This window comes from Podarcis muralis, chromosome 7 (genome assembly GCF_964188315.1).
Source record: "Podarcis muralis chromosome 7, rPodMur119.hap1.1, whole genome shotgun sequence".
NCBI lineage: Eukaryota > Metazoa > Chordata > Lepidosauria > Squamata > Lacertidae > Podarcis > Podarcis muralis.
The window spans coordinates 90,193,932-90,210,919 of NC_135661.1; the positions used below are offsets into that span (position 1 = coordinate 90,193,932).

The following is a 16,988-nucleotide window of genomic DNA, read 5'->3' on the forward strand; positions in this document are numbered from 1 at the left end:
TAATGGAATACCCTTGAATTAGGAGGGGTAGGTGATGGCCACTACCTCCCCTCACCTTCAACCTAAGAAAAACAGGGGCAAGTCCTTGGCCGCGGGCAGTTTAAATAGCCTGCACCACACCCCTGGACTGTCCGAATTGGATGGCTTAAGGATGACGTGGCCGAGGGCCACCCAATGCTCCCAGACCACAATCTCCGGGGTGATACTTCCGGGAACGGGAAATGGCTCTCCCTCACCTGATTACACAGTGTGGAGTGTGATACTTTCTGAAGATGCTCAGAGGCGCTACCCCATTCACAGCAGAAAGTGTGATCAAATGTGCTGCCTGTCTTTTCCTGAGGTTTCTGGGATCAGAGATGGTGATCCTGTGTTGATCATACAGATTTGTGAGTTATTTAGATGTTAAAAGGATTAGCCTGGGGGGGGGGGGGAGAGAGAAAATGTGCACGTGTGAACCCCTTCTAATCCTCAAAAGTTGAAGCAGGATAATGGGCAGAAAGGGCAAACTTGGCCTAGCTCCGCAGCCCTTGTCGGTTTTGCCCGTCTCCATGGAAATGGCTGTGGGCTTGGGGAATCCTTCCCTTTACAGTCCCTTAAATCACAACGCTTTAATTGCCTCACAAAGCTTCCCCTTGGAGCCCTGGCATATGGAGGGGCTGGTTAACTTCCCAAGGGGAAAGGGGGGGGGGGAGAGAAGGGACTGGATAATTAACCAGGGTCATGTGAAGCACACATTCCCCCTTCCTTTGTTACAGTGTGCCTTAGCTGGATGTGGTGGGGAGGCCAAGTTTTAAAAGTGGGTCGGGGGGGGGGGGGACACACACACTCCCCCCCCCCTTTCCCCAGACACTCTGCTTTTGTTACTGGGGAACAATGGAGAGCAGCCAGAGATCAAAAGGGGGCGCGTGTTCCAAGCCAGCCATGCCCTGTCCTGTGGCGGCTCGCCTTTTGGGTGGCATGTGGGGCTTTTGTTTGGTGCAGCGGCAGGCGCCAGATGTTGGCGTGACGCGTGAAATCTATACAGCAACAGCACTGGCTCTCTTCCCCCCTCCTCTCTCCTCCTCTCTCTGCTTCCCCTCCCTTCTTTTCTGCTTAACTCTTTTCAGCAATTTGCCTGCCCGGCTGCAGCAACAGCCACGGGTACTGCGAGAAACCCGGAGAGTGCAAGTGTCGTATCGGCTGGCAAGGGCACTTCTGCGACGAGTGCGTCCGCTACCCAGGCTGCCTTCATGGCACCTGCGTGCAGCCCTGGCAGTGCACCTGCCAAGAAGGTTGGGGCGGGCTCTTCTGCAACCAAGACCTCAACTACTGCACCAACCACCGCCCGTGCAAGAATGGCGCCACCTGCACCAACACAGGGCCGGGGAGCTACACCTGCAGCTGCCGGGCTGGTTTTGCGGGGACGAAATGCGAGATCGAGACCAACGAATGCGACAGCAACCCTTGCAAGAATGGAGGCAGCTGCAATGTCAGTATAGCACCTTAACCCTCAAACTCCACCTTCCTTTCTCCTAAACCCATTCTCACAACTGCTGTAAGTTTGTACATTTTGCACATCCACCGCGTAACAACAGATGCGTAGGTATCTCTCGTAAGATTACAGGTGGATAATGTAATTTCTGTGTTCTGGGATGTTTCCAAATTCACATTTAGTAATCCTGGAAAGCAGTGCGGGCTACACTGAAGAGAGATAATGTAGGTTACTAATAGTAAAAGTTATAGGAGCTCTGTGAGCAAGTTGAAGTCTTGCACCAACTATGAACTCACTTAGGGAAGCTGCTGTTTTCTCAGTCTCTGCATATTAGACATGGTCTACCATACAAGGGGAAGCGGGTAGCGCTGTGGGTTAAACCACAGAACCTCTTGGGCTTGCCGATCAGAAGGTCGGCGGTTCGAATCCCTGCGATGGGGTGAGCTCCCATTGCTCAGTCCCTGCTCCTGCCAACCTCGCAGTTCGAAAGCACATCAAAGTGCAAGTAGATAAATAGGTACCGCTCCGGTGGGAAGGTAAACGGCGTTTCCATGCGCTGCTCTGGTTCGCCAGGAGCGGCTCACTCATGCTGGCCACATGACCTGGAAGCTGTACACCGGCTCCCTCGGCCAATAAAGTGAGATGAGCGCTGCAACCCCAGAGTCGGTCACGACTGGACCTAATGGTCAGGGGTCCCTTTACCTTTACCTTTTACCATACAAGGAGGTTGTAAAGCACGTTGAGACCATGTCTGATGTATTTTTACACACTGGAATTGTGGTTTAGAACTAGTAGAAGCTACCATCAGGAAGGTGTGGCAGTCTCCATGGAAGTCCCAGGTTGTATGTTGTCACTGCCAAGTATAATGCTGAACCACGCTTAGGAACCAGATGCGAATTCTATCTCATATTACATGACAGACTTCCTTTGAGGGTTGGGGGAAGGCATTTCTGCACTAAAGTGTGTAAGAGAACTCTGCTGGAGACAGATGTGCCCTCTTCCCTAATGGTCGCAGCAAAGCCCAGTGTTTCCCTTGGTTAGTGTGAATGGTACCCTGTGCTGAACTCAAATACCAATTCAGTTGTGTAAAACCTGGCATACCCCGAAGACCACTTATGCATAGAATCATTGAATCTTAGAGTTGGAAGGGACCCAAGGGTCATCTAGTCCAACCCACTGCAATGCTGGAATCTCAGCTAAAGCATCCATGACAGAAGGCCATCCAACCTCTGTTCAAAAACCTCCAAGGAAAGAGAGTCCACCACCTCTTGTGGGAGGCGGTTCCACTCCTGAACAGTTCTTACTATCAGAAAGTTTTTCCGAATTTTTAGTCTGAATCTCCTTTCTTGCAAATTTGAAGCCATGGGTTCGAGTCCTACCCTACAGAGCAGGAGAAAACGAGCATGCTCCCTCCTCCATGTGACAGCGCTTCAGATATTTGAAGGTAGCTATCATGTCTCCTCCCAGTTTCCTCTTTTCCAGGCTAAACCTACCCAACTCCTTCAACTGTTCCTCATAAGGCTTGGTTTCCAGACCCTTGATCGTCTTTGTCGCCCACATTCCAGCTTGTCAACATCCTTCTTAAATTGTGGTACTCAGAAGTGGACATAGTACTCCAGGTGTGGTCTGACCAAGGCAGAATAGAGCGGTACTATTACTTCCCGGGACGCTATACTTCTGTTGATGCAGCCTAGAATAGCATTCATGTTTTTTGCTGCTGCATCACAATGTTGTCTCCTCTTAAGCGTGTGGTCCACCAAGACCCCTAGATCCTTTCCACAAGTACTGCTAGCATGCCAGGTGTCCCCCATCCTATATTTGTGCATCTGGTTCTTCCTGACTAAGTGCAGAACCTGACATTTGTCCCCATTGGAATCCCTTGTAGGAGTATGTCTACACTGCGAAGGTAAATTTGTGTAACTGCCATGACTTCTCTACTCTGAACCTGTAGCTAGGTAGAGGGCTTATTCTTTTCTTGTATATCTAATGGGAACAGTCTTTGCAGATTCTACTCAAGAATGTTATTTGTAAGAAGAGGGTGCTGTAGGGAAATCCTCAAGGATTAGTCATTTCACAAATCAGAAGAGCCTTATCTTTATTTGAAAACTTGCCTGTCAACTTCAGAGTTAGCACACACAGTGTGCACCTATGATGATGGTGGCATGAAATGGTGACAGAGTGGATTAATGATGTGTACGCAGGTGGCGCTGTGGGTTAAACCACAGAGCCTAGGACTTGCCGATCAGAAGGTTGGCAGTTCGAATCCCCGCGACGGGGTGAGCTCCTGTTGCTCGGTCCCTGCTCCTGCCAACCTAGCAGTTTGAAAGCACGTCAAAGTGCAAGTAGATAAATAGGTACCGCTCCAGCAGGAAGGTAAACGGCGTTTCCGTGCGCTGCTCTGTTTCGCCAGAAGCGGCTTAGTCCTGCTGGCCACATGACCCGGAAGCTGTACGCCGGCTCCCTCGGCCAGTAAAGCGAGATGAGCGCCGCAACCCCAGAATCGGTCACGACTGGACCTAATGGTCAGGGGTCCCTTTACCTTATACATACATACTAGAAGTCATAAGGACAAACCCAGAGATGAATGACAGCTTTCAAAGGTGAAATTCAGTAGCCCAAATGGGAGAGCAAATTTGTTTTGTGCAGACAGTCTGGCCGTAAGCCAATCACCCCATGTAGCAGATTTGGGGCAACAGTTTGAGAGATGAAGATGGGACATAAATCACTAGGGGAGTTCTCCTTTCTAAGCTACGCTGAATTAAACTGAATAGAATTTGCACAGCAGGCAGCACGTGGGGATCTGGACCCTGGCATGCTGGTATCCAAGCCCTAACCCTCTAGGAATCCAGTGTGGAACACAGGGGGCAAGTATTTATTCCCTTGCAGATTTGACATTGCCGTGCCCTGACCAAGACACCCTTGCAATGAGTTCAGGTTTTAGCTAGCAAAGGTGCTCTTGCATTTAGAAGTGCCAATGACAGCTTTGTTTAGGAAACCAAGGATTATGAAAAAGAAATGGTTTATGTTGCACTTAAATGAAACTGATCCAACACAAGCTGGCTGAAAGGTAAGGTTTCTGGGGAGGAATGTGCAGCCTGGCTTCTATTTATTTTCTATTTTTCAGTGTGGGGAGAATGCATCTTATGTTAGGTTTCTTGTTGCTTGTTCTATTTCTCCTGTGCTTTGATCCCTGCAGGTGGTCTTAAGAGAGTCTGCATTATTTTATTGATATAGTACAATGCATGTGCATTGGTGTCCTGAGTGATGCAAGTTGCTCCTACCCCAAGCATATTGTGCTTTAAATCTTGATTGGGGGGGGCAAGGGTAACTAGAGAAGGCCGCACAAATGCAGCTGCATATAAAAAGGTAAAGGTAAAGGTACCCCTGCCCGTACGGCCAGTCGTGTCCGACTCTAGGGTTGTGCGCCCATCTCACTTAAGAGGCCGGGGGCCAGCGCTGTCCGGAGACACTTCCGGGTCACGTGGCCAGCGTGACAAAGCTGCATCTGGTGAGCCAGCGCAGCACACGGAAATGCTGTTTACCTTCCCGCTGGTAAGCGGTCCCTATTTATCTACTTGCACCCGGGGGTGCTTTCGAACTGCTAGGTTGGCAGGCGCTGGGACCGAGCGACGGGAGCGCACCCCGCCGCGGGGATTCGAACCGCCGACCTTTCGATCAGCAAGTCCTAGGCACTGAGGCTTTTACCCACAGCGCCACCCACGTCCCATGCGCAGCTGCATATACTCAGGCTTAATTTTTGTAGCAGGTAAGAAGCAAATGGTTACACAGATGTTTTATGGAGGGTTTTTAGGTAAAAGGGAATATTCAAAGTGGCTTGCTCAGCAGCACATGAACAAATGTGTGCCTACTGCAGGATTTTAACACAAAGCCCACTGGGGGAGAATTTTCCACCCTTGCAAAACCAAACACCAGCTTCATAAATGGAATACAGTGGTACCTCGGGTTACATACGCTCCAGGTTACATACGCTTCAGGTTACAGACTCTGCTAACGCAGAAATAGTGCTTCAGGTTAAGAACTTTGCTTCAGGATGAGAACAGAAATCGTGCTTCGGCGGCGCGGCGGCAGCAGGAGGCCCCATTAGCTAAAGCGGTGCTTCAGGTTAAGAGCAGTTTCAGGTTAAGAACGGACCTCCGGAACGAATTAAATACTTAACCCGAGGGACCACTGTATGTCTCTGGACTGCAGCAGGGGAGGAAATGAATCAATTCCACTTCCAAATGTGCTCTGATACTTTTCACTTAGCCCTGAAGATGCCTTTAGCTTTGCACTGAAACTTTTTGCACCTCTTCCTTTTTCTTCCCACCCGTCATAATAGAAAAATATAAAGGGGTGGGATTGTCAAGGAAATTCTACATCACTTGCTAAAATTAGCATTTGTATCCTAAATGTGAGGGTTTGTCGTCATGTCATCCCCTCCCCCCTCCCCTGCAAACACACTTTCTCTTGTAGTTGGATAATGTTTGAAAATGGAAAATTTATACTCAATCCCATTTCTTTAACTCAGCGGTTTCCTAGCTTTTTCTGCCCTCAGGGAGCTCTTTTATGTTAAGTGCAAAACTGGGGAGATGGGGAACTTTCGTGGGCAGCACACTCCATGTCCTTTTCCTATAAAGGACCCCATGTGCCTGATAATGCTTTAATCCAAACTACTTCTAGAGTAAAAAGTGTGTTTGAATGCTTAAGCACTTACAAATGTGTACCCTTGGGTCACCAGAACATTTTGACATGTCCTACATCTTGATTCAGCCTGGAATTAGCCCTCAAAATTGTTTACTAGTCAGCCTTCCCACCTGATAGTTGCATGTTGTGTGTTATATTGCAGTGATTTTTAAATGCATGAGCTGCAACTATTCCTACTGTGAGCATGTGTTTAGTGTTGATATTTTAGCAAAGGTTGCCACCTACTGGAAAGTCTTGAACTTGAACTTCTGACATCAAAACAAAGAAATTCCTTCCAGTAGCACCTTAAAGACCAACTAAGTTAGTTCTTGGTATGAGCTTTCGTGTGCATGCACACTTCTTCAGATACACAAGTGTGCATGCACACGAAAGCTCATACCAAGAACTAACTTAGTTGGTCTTTAAGGTGCTACTGGAAGGAATTTTTTTGTTTTGACTATGGCAGACCAACACGGCTACCTATCTGTTTCTGACATCAAGTTTGTACAAACCTCTCCAAATAGTTCTGAGCAACTTTCACTGTTAACCTTTTTACAGATACAGTGGTACCTCTGGTTATACACGCTTCAGGTTGCATACGCTTCAGGTTACAGACTCCGCTAACCCAGAAATAGTACCTCGGGTTAAGAACTTTGCTTCAGGATGAGAACAGAAATCGTGCGGCGGCAGCAGGAGGCCCCAATAGCTAAAGCGGTGCTTCAGGTTAAGAACAGTTTCAGGTTAAGAATGGACCTCCGGAACGAATTAAGTACGTAACCCGAGGTACCACTGTATCTCCTTCAGGACAATCCATGGAGATGATGATGATGATGATGATGATGATGATGATGATTACCCATGTAACTCGTTCTCTGTGCCCAAGGGGAACCAAAGCAGACTGTGAATATGAACACAGCGGAGTCTGTTGTTCAAAGCAAAAATAGCGCACTGTGGAATATTCAGAACATTTAATATAGCTGAGTAATCCTCACCACCTCACCCTTGTAAAGTAGGTTGTAATTATTATCCCTATATTGTAACTGAGGCAACTGAGGATGCAGAGGCAAGACCACCAAAGGAGTCTGTAGCAGGGATGAGATTTGAATTGGGGTTGCTTTTATTTGTAGCTCGGTCCTTTAGCCACTTTGCTGTACCTAATCCAATGAGTACCTGCAAGTTTGTCAAAATGCCAGTGTCGCTGCTAGTATCCCTGTCTGTTATTGACAGAATCCTAGAGTTGGAATAGACCACAAGGGCCATCGAGTCCAACCCCCTGCCAAGCAGGAAACACCATCAGAGCACTCCTGACAGATGGTTGTCAAGCCTCTGCTTAAAGACCTCCAAAGAAGGAGACTCCACCACACTCCTTGGCAGCAAATTCCACTGTCAAACAGCTCTTACTGTCAGGAAGTTCTTCCTAATGTTGAGGTGGAATCTTCTTTCTTGTAGTTTGGATCCATTGCTCCGTGTCCGCTTCTCTGGAGCAGCAGAAAACAACCTTTCTCCCTCCTCTATGTGACATCCTTTTATATATTTGAACATGGCTATCATATCACCCCTTAACCTCCTCTTCTCCAGGCTAAACATGCCCAGCTCCCTTAGCCGTTCCTCATAAGGCATCGTTTCCAGGCCTTTGACCATTTTGGTTGCCCTCCTCTGGACACGTTCCAGTTTGTCAGTGTCCTTCTTGAACTGTGGTGCCCAGAACTGGACACAGTACTCCAGGTGAGGTCTGACCAGAGCAGAATACAGTGGCACTCTTACTTCCCTTGATCTAGATGCTATACTCCTCTTGATGCAGCCCAGAATTGCATTGGCTTTTTTAGCTGCTGCGTCACACTGTTGGCTCATGTCAAGTTTGTGGTCGACCAAGACTCCTAGATCCTAGAAGAAGTGCAGCATGAAATAGGGAGAACATGAGAAGCCGCATCTTCTAAAACTTTCTGCTTCTACACTGCTATTAACGTTACAAGAGCCCTGCTGTCTTCCTTTATATCTGGTCACTCAGGGGAAGGTGTTGGTAGTGGAAGGAGGGCAAAGAGAAGAAAATAAACCTTATTGCATTTTTCTAGGAGGGGTATATTCCAACGACAGAGTTTTCCTTTATTTTTTTGGAATATGATACTATAACCCTTGGAGCTGGTTCACCTATATGAAGCCACCAGGACATGAGGGAACCTGTCTGTAAATGGGTGCATGAATGAGGGGAAGCAACACCACTCTTCCCCAACACATCTCCTTAGAGCCTCCCCCTGCCCCCAAACACACAGCACTGTTCTCTTTGCAGAGTTCACTTCCAGCATCGGAGATTAGCTGAACAGAAAAGTGCCTGGTGAAACAAACTAAGGAGGTAAGCCATATTCTGGAGGGTTTAGCATCCTCATTAGCCTGTCACTTTTACTCCAAAAACCAGACACACACATCAACCATACTTCTCACTTTTTAAATTGTTGTTGTTGTTTAGTTGTTTAGTCGTGTCTGCCTCTTCATGACCCCCTGGACCAGAGCACGCCAGGCACTCCTGTCTTCCACTGCCTCCCGCAGTTTGGTCAGACTCACGTTTGTAGCTTCGAGAACACTGTCCCACCATCTCGTCCTCTGTCATCCCCTTCTCCTTGTGCCCTCCATCTTTCCCAACATCAGGGTCTTTTCCAGGGAGTCTTCTCTTCTCATGAGGTGGCCAAAGTCTTGGAGCCTCAGCTTCAGGATCTGTCCTTCCAGTGAGCACTCAGGGCTGGTTTCCTTCAGAATGGAGAGGTTTGATCTTCTTGCAGTCCATGGGACTCTCAAGAGTCTCCTCCAGCACCAGTTCAACTATTATATGCATATAATATACATATTCCTCCTCATGGAGTCTGGTCCCCTGTGTGACAAGCAGGGATACTTCTTCCTATACTACTGCAGAGTACGATCATCACACATGGAAGAACTGCATGGCCATTTTGATATTGGCAGCATGAATGATAACAGAGAAAGGCTGCTTGAGCTGTGCTTGTATCACAGCCTCTGCATCACAAACACATTCTTCCCTACCAAGGCAAAACACTGACTCCTGAAAACATCCAAGGTCAGGCCACTAGCACCAGCTGGACTTGCTTGTCACCAGGCGACCGCCACTAAACTCTGTTCCCATCACATGGAACTGCCACAGTGCTGACTGTGACATGGATCACTCCCTGGTGGCAAGCAAGATTCATCTCTAGCCAAAGAGAGCCTGTAGCACAAAGCAGAAAGTGTAGCCTCGAATTAACACTGCCAGAACAGTCATACCTGAACTTTGAACGCTTCTCTGATTCCGTCAGACAAGTCCCACTGAACTGCCTCAGGGATAACGTTGAACCACATCAAAGAGGCAACCAAAACACAGGTTTGTCCTCCTTTGGCAAAAGAGAGCAACAGATCCTCAATTGGTTTGAGGCCGGCATAAAAGACATGGAGCCTGTTATCGCTGCCAAGCACAAGGTTCTTGTGAACTACAAGCGTGCACCCTGCAAAAAGACACTTGCTGCAGCGAGAGAGGCAAGGAGTGATGCCCAGCAGATTGCCAGACAATGTGCCAATGACTACTTGCTAAAGCTGTGCCAGAGCATTCAACTCGCTGCTGACACTGGCAGCACTTATAAAAGGTTGTTGTTTAGTCGTGTCCGACTCTTCATGACCCCCTGGACCACAGCACACCAGGCACTCCTGTCTTCCATTGCCTCCCGCAGTTTGCTCAAACTCATGCTGGTAGCTTCGAGAACACTGTCCCACCATCTCGTCCTCTGACGTCCCCTTCTCCTTGTGCCTTCCATCTTTCCCAACATCAGGGTCTTCTCCAGGGAGTCTCCACAAGGTGCCCAAAGTCTTGGAGCCTCAGCTTCACAATCTGTCCTTCCAGTGAGCACTCCAGGCTGATTTCCTTCAGAATGGAGAGGTTTGATCTTCTTGCAGTCCATGGGACTCTCAAGAGTCTCCTCCAGCACCAGAATTCAAAATAAAAGGTATGAAGGCACAAAGAAAGCCTTTTGACCAACTGTCAGGAAAACTGCACCACTGAAAAGCTTGTCGGGCGAGATCATCACAGGCTGCCATACGCAGATGAAGTGATGGGCAGAGCACTATGAAGAACAGTAAAGGTAAAGGGACCCCTGACCATTAGGTCCAGTCATGGCCGACTCTGGGGTTGCGGCGCTCATCTCGCTTTACTGGCCGAGGGAGCCGGCGTACAGCTTCCGGGTCATGTGGCTGGCATGACTAAGCCGCTTCTGGCAAACCAGAGCAGCACACGGAAACGCCGTTTACCTTCCCACCAGAGCGGTACCTATTTATCTTCTTGCACTTTGACGTGCTTTCGAACTGCTATGTTGGCAGGAACAGGGACTGAGCAATGGGAGCTCACCCCGTCGCGGGGATTCGAACCGCCGACCTTCTGATTGGCAAGTCCTAGGCTCTGTGGTTTAACCCACGGCGCCACCCGCGTCCCATGAAGAACAGTACTCACAGATAAACATGGTCTCTGACGCAGCAATTGACAGCATCCAGACTACCTGTCCTGCGAGAGCTGAATGTCCCTCCCTTGACAAGCTGAAGGACACCATCAACTCTCAGGCATGTGTTGAAACCCCAGGACAGGAGGGAATCTCAACAGAAATGCTGAAAGCCTGCTTCAGTTCCTCCCTCATGACATATCTCCACAGCCGTCTCTTGCAGTATTGAGATCAAGGATCAGTGCCACATGACATGTGCAACTCCAACATTGTGACCCTGTACAAGAACAAAGGAAGGTGACTGCCATGGCTGTAACTATTGTGGAATCTTCTTGCTGAGTACTGTGGGTTGCAGTCACTTGCTGACAGCGTCTACCTATCCTGAGTCACAGTGTGAGTTTGGAGCTCAGAGGTCCACAGACAACATAACTTTATCGTTGTTTCAGCTGCTGGAGAAATTCTGAGAGCAGAGACACCCCTTGCATGTTGCCTTCATAGACCTGGTGAAGGCCTTGCCCACCTAAGCTTTACAAGATGATTGTGTCGTACTACGAGAACATGCATGGCACTATCCAGTATGATGGCTCATGTCAGGTGTGCGCGCAGGAGCCAGGCCCTGTGACCAATAGGACTCTTCAGGACTGGGGCCTTCCTAAGTTTGTTCTGAAGAGGGAAGGCGCAGCCACACAGGTGAGGCCGATTGGTAACTCACAGCACCTGGTGGCAAGAGCCGGGAAGGGATATAAGGTTAGCATTTTCCCTTTGGCTCTTTGCCACCGCAACACGTTTCCTGCCTTGCTGCGTTTGACTCCTTGACTCCTTGCTTCTTGATTCTCGGACCCCTGACTTCGTGACTCCTTGCTTCCTGACCCTCAGACTCTTGGCTTTCTGACTCCTGGCTTCTGGACTCCCGTTCCTGCTCCCACCCCACCATCTTGCCCCCAGTCCCGACGTCCCCAGCCGGGATTTTGATCATCCCTTAACCGGACTGTGACAGCAGAGGACCGGACCGGACTGTGTTTTTGCTGCGGTTCTCTTTGACATATTCTTCTCCCTGGTGCTCTCGTATGCTTTCAGCTTAATGGAAGATGGTGTGTGCTTTCATTCAAGGAGCAACTGGGGTCTGTTCAACCTCGCACTTTTCCGCACCAAGAGGAAAGTGTGACGGGTCTGAAATAATAAACTCAAGTGTGACGGGTCCATATCTAAGAGATATTGTTTGCAGACGATGCAGCCTTGACAATGCACTCTGAGGGAACTCTACAGCGATTCATCAACCGTTTTGCCCAAACCTGCAGGTAGATCGGCCTTAACGTCAGCCCGATAAAGAACAACATCCTCAGTCAGGACATCACCAGCACTCCATGCGTCAGCATTGGTGATCCCATGCTTAAGGTAGTTGATTATTTTTGTCTACCATAACCAGCAATCTTCCCATTGACACAGTGCTGGGCAAGTGTATTGGCAAGGAAGCTACGGCAATGGCTTGGCTATCCAAAGGGGTATGGGAGAATGCGATACTAACGTCCAGTACGAAGATGAAGGTCTACTAGCCTTGAGTGTTGAGCACACTCTTTTATGGAAGTGAGTCATGGGCAATGTAGAACCGCCAGATGTGAAGCCTCAGTGTCTTCCACATGTGCTGTATCAGGAAGATATTGGGCATCATAGAGTCTCAAACAAAGATGTGCTCTAATTCCCAGCCTCTTCACACTCCTGTCTCAGCAATGTCTATGCCGCCATGGTCCTATCCACAGAATGGAAGATGGCAGGACCCCTAAGGATGTGCTCTATAGGGAGTCAACTTCAGACACTGAATTACAAAAATGTCTGCAGATGTGATATGAAGGCTGGCAACATCAACTCTGCTGTGTGAGAATCCCTTGCAGTGCCTGGAGGCAGACAGGTCATGTTTCCACAGCAGTACCAGAGGAGGAATGACTGCTGGGAGGAGTGTAGAAAGAAGAAATGCCATGGTGCTTCTGCAACAGCACAACTGCACGCCTTCCTCTGCCCCAGCTGCAACAAAACATGTCTCTCCTGTATTGGTCTCCACAACCGCAGCAGACGCTGTAACTCTCCAACGGTTTAACCTCCAAAGGTGCTTTCCTCCATTGTCTCCCGAGACAGACAGATATCAACAATAGGTGCCATATTGTGAAGGGCATAACCACACTCTTCCACACCAAGAAAGCAGTAACATTCAAAACAAAGAGCCAGGTGCCTTAATTTTAATCTTCACTGCATCTTAGAGTAGTAGAAGAAGAAGAGTTTGGATTTGATATCCCGCCTTTCACTTCCTTTAAGGAGTCTCAAAGCAGCTCACAATCTCCTTTCCCTTCCTCCCCCACAACAAACACTCTGTGAGGTGAGTGGGGCTGAGAGACTTCAGAGAAGTGTGACCTAGTCCAAGGTCACCCAGCAGCTGCATGCGGAGGAGCGGGGAAGCAAACCCGGTTCACCAGATTACAAGTAGTAATTACAAGAGTAGTAGTGCTTGAGTAAATTATTCCTGTTACTTGTGCCTACAGCAGCTAGAGGCTTTATATTCAGTTCATAAGTTTATTGTTCTAGCCAAAGACCATGACAAACTTGTATTAAATGATAGTATTAGTAAAATAATACAGACCATACATCCATAATATAAAAATCCATAATATAAAAAAGACCTTTCCAAGTTCCAGAGCATTAAAACAGTTTCCCTTGTGCATCTGACAGCTCCAATTCTAATATTATTTTACCTTTGTAAAATCCAGTTTGCTAACATCCATGATGTAAGAGAGAGAAGTTACCAGAGACACCAGCAAATTGAAATCTGTCTTGATTTAAGATTAACCACAACAGTTTATAGCGATTTTATCTAACTCCTTTTTCCTGATTTTTATTTTATATATGTGTGTGCATGCGTAGATACGTATGTATGCACGCGCAAACGCACACAGAATTTCTCCCTGGGTGTACCTGCTTGCTTATGTGAACAAAGGTTTCAGAAAGCGATCTCTTGGATCTCTGTATAAGGGACAGGCTAATAGACAATGAGTGATGCCTCCCACCTGAGGTTGACCACAAATAAAATGTCTGTCTGTGTACGGGACCTTGCTGTAGTGGCCATCCAAAACTGCAGTGGGCAGTTCAATAAAAGCATTTTTAATTTTTTTAAAATATGTATATATTAAATTTGTATACCACTCTATGATTCTATGTAAATTTTAGCCCTTTAATCTACATAAGTCCCCACTGTTCCATCTCTATATTATAAACATTTTTTCCTCGTTTAACCATGCCTTTATGTGACAGGAGTGGGTGTCAAGACCAGCTCAGCAATTAAATCACACACAGTAAGTGATGTTAACTATTTTATTAGAAGAAACAAGGTCTGCTCCGCATTGCCGGGCCTCATGAGCACAGCAACTCTTCTCGGTAAATCTTGCCCCTATGAGGCAGTTGCGGAGTTGAAAGGTCTCCACCTTCCCACAGCTGCCTAAGTCTCCTCCTGTCCTGGGTGCTTCCCATGCAGTCTGAGACGCTGCTGCCATGCCTGTTTTTGCTCCTCTTCACATCTCTCCTGGTTCTGGGAGACCAGGGGGGAGCGTAGCTTTTTGCAGCGCGTGGTGGGGTGGGAGAAGAGACACCCTGGCTTCTTCACCAGCGTGACTCATCTCTGCCTCTTGGCTTCTCTCCTCTTCTGCTTCTACTTCTGATTCTGGAATTCTGTCTGCCACAGACTCTTCCTGCTTGCTAAAACACCGTTACCTCTTCAGCTGCTGACACCGCCTTCTCCCAGGCTTCTCCCTCTGGCCACAAATTGCTGTCTTGCCACCAATCTCCGAGCTCTGAGCCTCCATCCCTTGAGGGTTCTCCAGCTGGTTGCCTCCCACCATTCCTCTGTGTCCAGCCAGCCCATGACATTATCCCATACATCAGGATCCTGGAAGGTTAGTTCAACACTGCCACTCTGGTTATAATTAGACAGGTATTTACATTGTAAACCTTGAACGATACCATCAATGGTGTCTCTGAAAAATTTTACATATCACTTGGGAAGACAGGCGAACTAATACCAGTGTACTGGAAGAAGCAAGGATCACCAGTGTCAAAGCAATGATTCTTCAACATCAACTTTGTTGGACTGGTCGTGTGGTGCGGATGCCTGATGATCGTCTTCCAAAGCAACTACTCTATTCTGAACTTACAAAGGGAAAGCGTAGTGCTTGTTTAAAAGAGGTTTAAAGACTCTCAAGCCAAATCTTTAAAAATGTTGTATAAACATCGACAACTGGGAAACACTGGCCTGCGGGTGCTCCAGTTGGAGAACAGCCTTTACCAAAGGTGTCATGGGCTTTGATGACACTCAAACTCGGGACGCAAGGGAGAAATGTGCTAAGAGTAAGGCACGCTTGTCAAATCCACACCGTGATCAACTCCCATCCTGAAACCAATGTCCCCACTGTGGAAGGACGTGTGGATCCAGAATTGGCCTCCACAGTCACTTATGGACCGTTTTTATGGAAGACAGTCTTTGTTGGCTACCAGTGATCTCCAAAGAAGAAGAAGACAATGTAAACCATTTCCTAAATCCAAGGAAGCACCTACAATGGCTTGAATTTCTGCTTGCAGTTCAGATTCTGTTTTCATTATTTTGCTGGGTTTCTTCATTGGCCAGTTATGGGTGACCATGTGTAGAACATATGGCGACCTCTTTCTTCTCCATGCACTATTTTTCCAGGTATGCTTATTCATTCATTGTTCATTTCATTTTCCTCTTGTCTGCCCAGTAGAGCAGGAAACGTGGAGTGCTGACCTGAAGCCTCCAGAGTTCCATTGCAAGATTGAGGCTTGAACAAATTAGGGTAGGTGACAGACCAATGTCATTTCCTTGGAAGGTTGCAAGTGGGTTATCAGCATACTCATCCATTATCAGTCACCTTGGATCTGAAGGGGTTAAATTGATAATGGAAAACAACTCTATCTCTTGAGCGTTTATATTGGTGTAAAAGCAGAGTTAAAGTTCCAATACTGATGTTGTTGTTGTTTAGTCGTTTAGTCATGCCTGACTCTTCGTGACCCCCTGGACCAGAGCACGCCAGGCCCTCCTGTCTTCCACTGCCTCCCGCAGTTTGGTCAGACGCATGCTGGTAGCTTCGAGAACACCGTCCCACCATCTCGTCCTCTGTCGTCCCCTTCTCCTTGGGCCCTCCATCTTTCCCAACATCAGGGTCTTTTCCAGGGAGTCTTCTCTTCTCACGAGGTGGCCAAAGTCTTGGAGCCTCAGCTTCACGATCTGTCCTTCCAGTGAGCTCTCAGGGCTGATTTCCTTAAGGATGGATGCGTTTGATCTTCTTGCAGTCCATGGGACTCTCAAGAGTCTCCTCCAGCACCAGAATTCAAAAGCATCCATTCTTTGGCGATCAGCCTTCTTTATGGTCCAGCTCTCACTTCCATACATCACTACTGGGAAAACCATGGCTTTTACTATATGGACCTTTGTTGGCAAGGTGATGTCTCTGCTTTTTAAGATGCTGTTTAGGTTTGTCATCGCCTTTCTCCCAATGAGCAGGCGTCTTTTAATTTTGTGGTCAATATCAAATTAAATCAATATTTAATATCTATCAATATTGATAGATGTCATTTAATTGTTTGGCTACTGAATCTGATAGAGGCTTAGTGAACTCAGACCTATCTCTGTCTTGATGTACCTTCAAGCCATCACTAACTTCAATTTCTTTGCAACCCTGCAGATAAGCCCTAGCAGAAATCAGAATTCCTGTGTCCAGTATACCAATTATGGCATTTAAACATCCTTTTCCAATGTGTCAGTTCTGCTAAAGCTTCTCTCTGCTGTCTATTTAGACAGGTGACATTGGTCACCTAGAAGTTCCCACAGTGAGGGAGTTTCAGCCTCTGTTGTGGCTGAGTCTATTGCGCCAAGATTGTTATTACACCTAGTTGAGGTTTCATTATATGGAGGAAGCTGAGGTTGCCTGGGAGCCATATATATTGGCTCCTAACAAGTTTCAATCAATTGAGCAGTTAACTAAACTCAGGGGCGTCTTAAGCATATCTGGTGCCGTGGTTCAAAGATCCCTCCGCGCCCCCCTCCCCCTTTCCCAGAGTTGTCGACCTTTCCCCAAGCCTCTGCGGGGATCGCTCTCCTCCCGCGGAGGCTTGGGAGGCAAGCTGCACGCCCGCCACCCATATGGTTGACGGGGCACAGCTGGCGGGTGTGCAGGGAAACGGGAGGCCAACAGCAAAGCCACGCAGCTCCCCCACTCGCTGGAGCACCCCTGAGAGGCCAGCACCCTGGCGCAATGCACCACTAAGCCCAATGGGAAATACAGCTCTGGCTAAGCTTTCATTAGAGGAAC

At 47.9% G+C, this 16,988-nt stretch overlaps 1 protein-coding gene across 1 annotated transcript in view; it reads left to right on the forward strand.

The window, feature by feature from the left end:
- The window catches only part of DLL3 (delta like canonical Notch ligand 3), a 160,726-nt gene that overhangs the window by 34,711 nt on the left and 109,027 nt on the right, over positions 1–16,988 (forward strand). Inside the window, exon 5 of the mRNA XM_028741844.2 lies at positions 1,107–1,468. Coding sequence (XP_028597677.2) covers positions 1,107–1,468 — 362 coding nt within the window. The remainder of the gene's footprint in view (positions 1–1,106; positions 1,469–16,988) is intronic.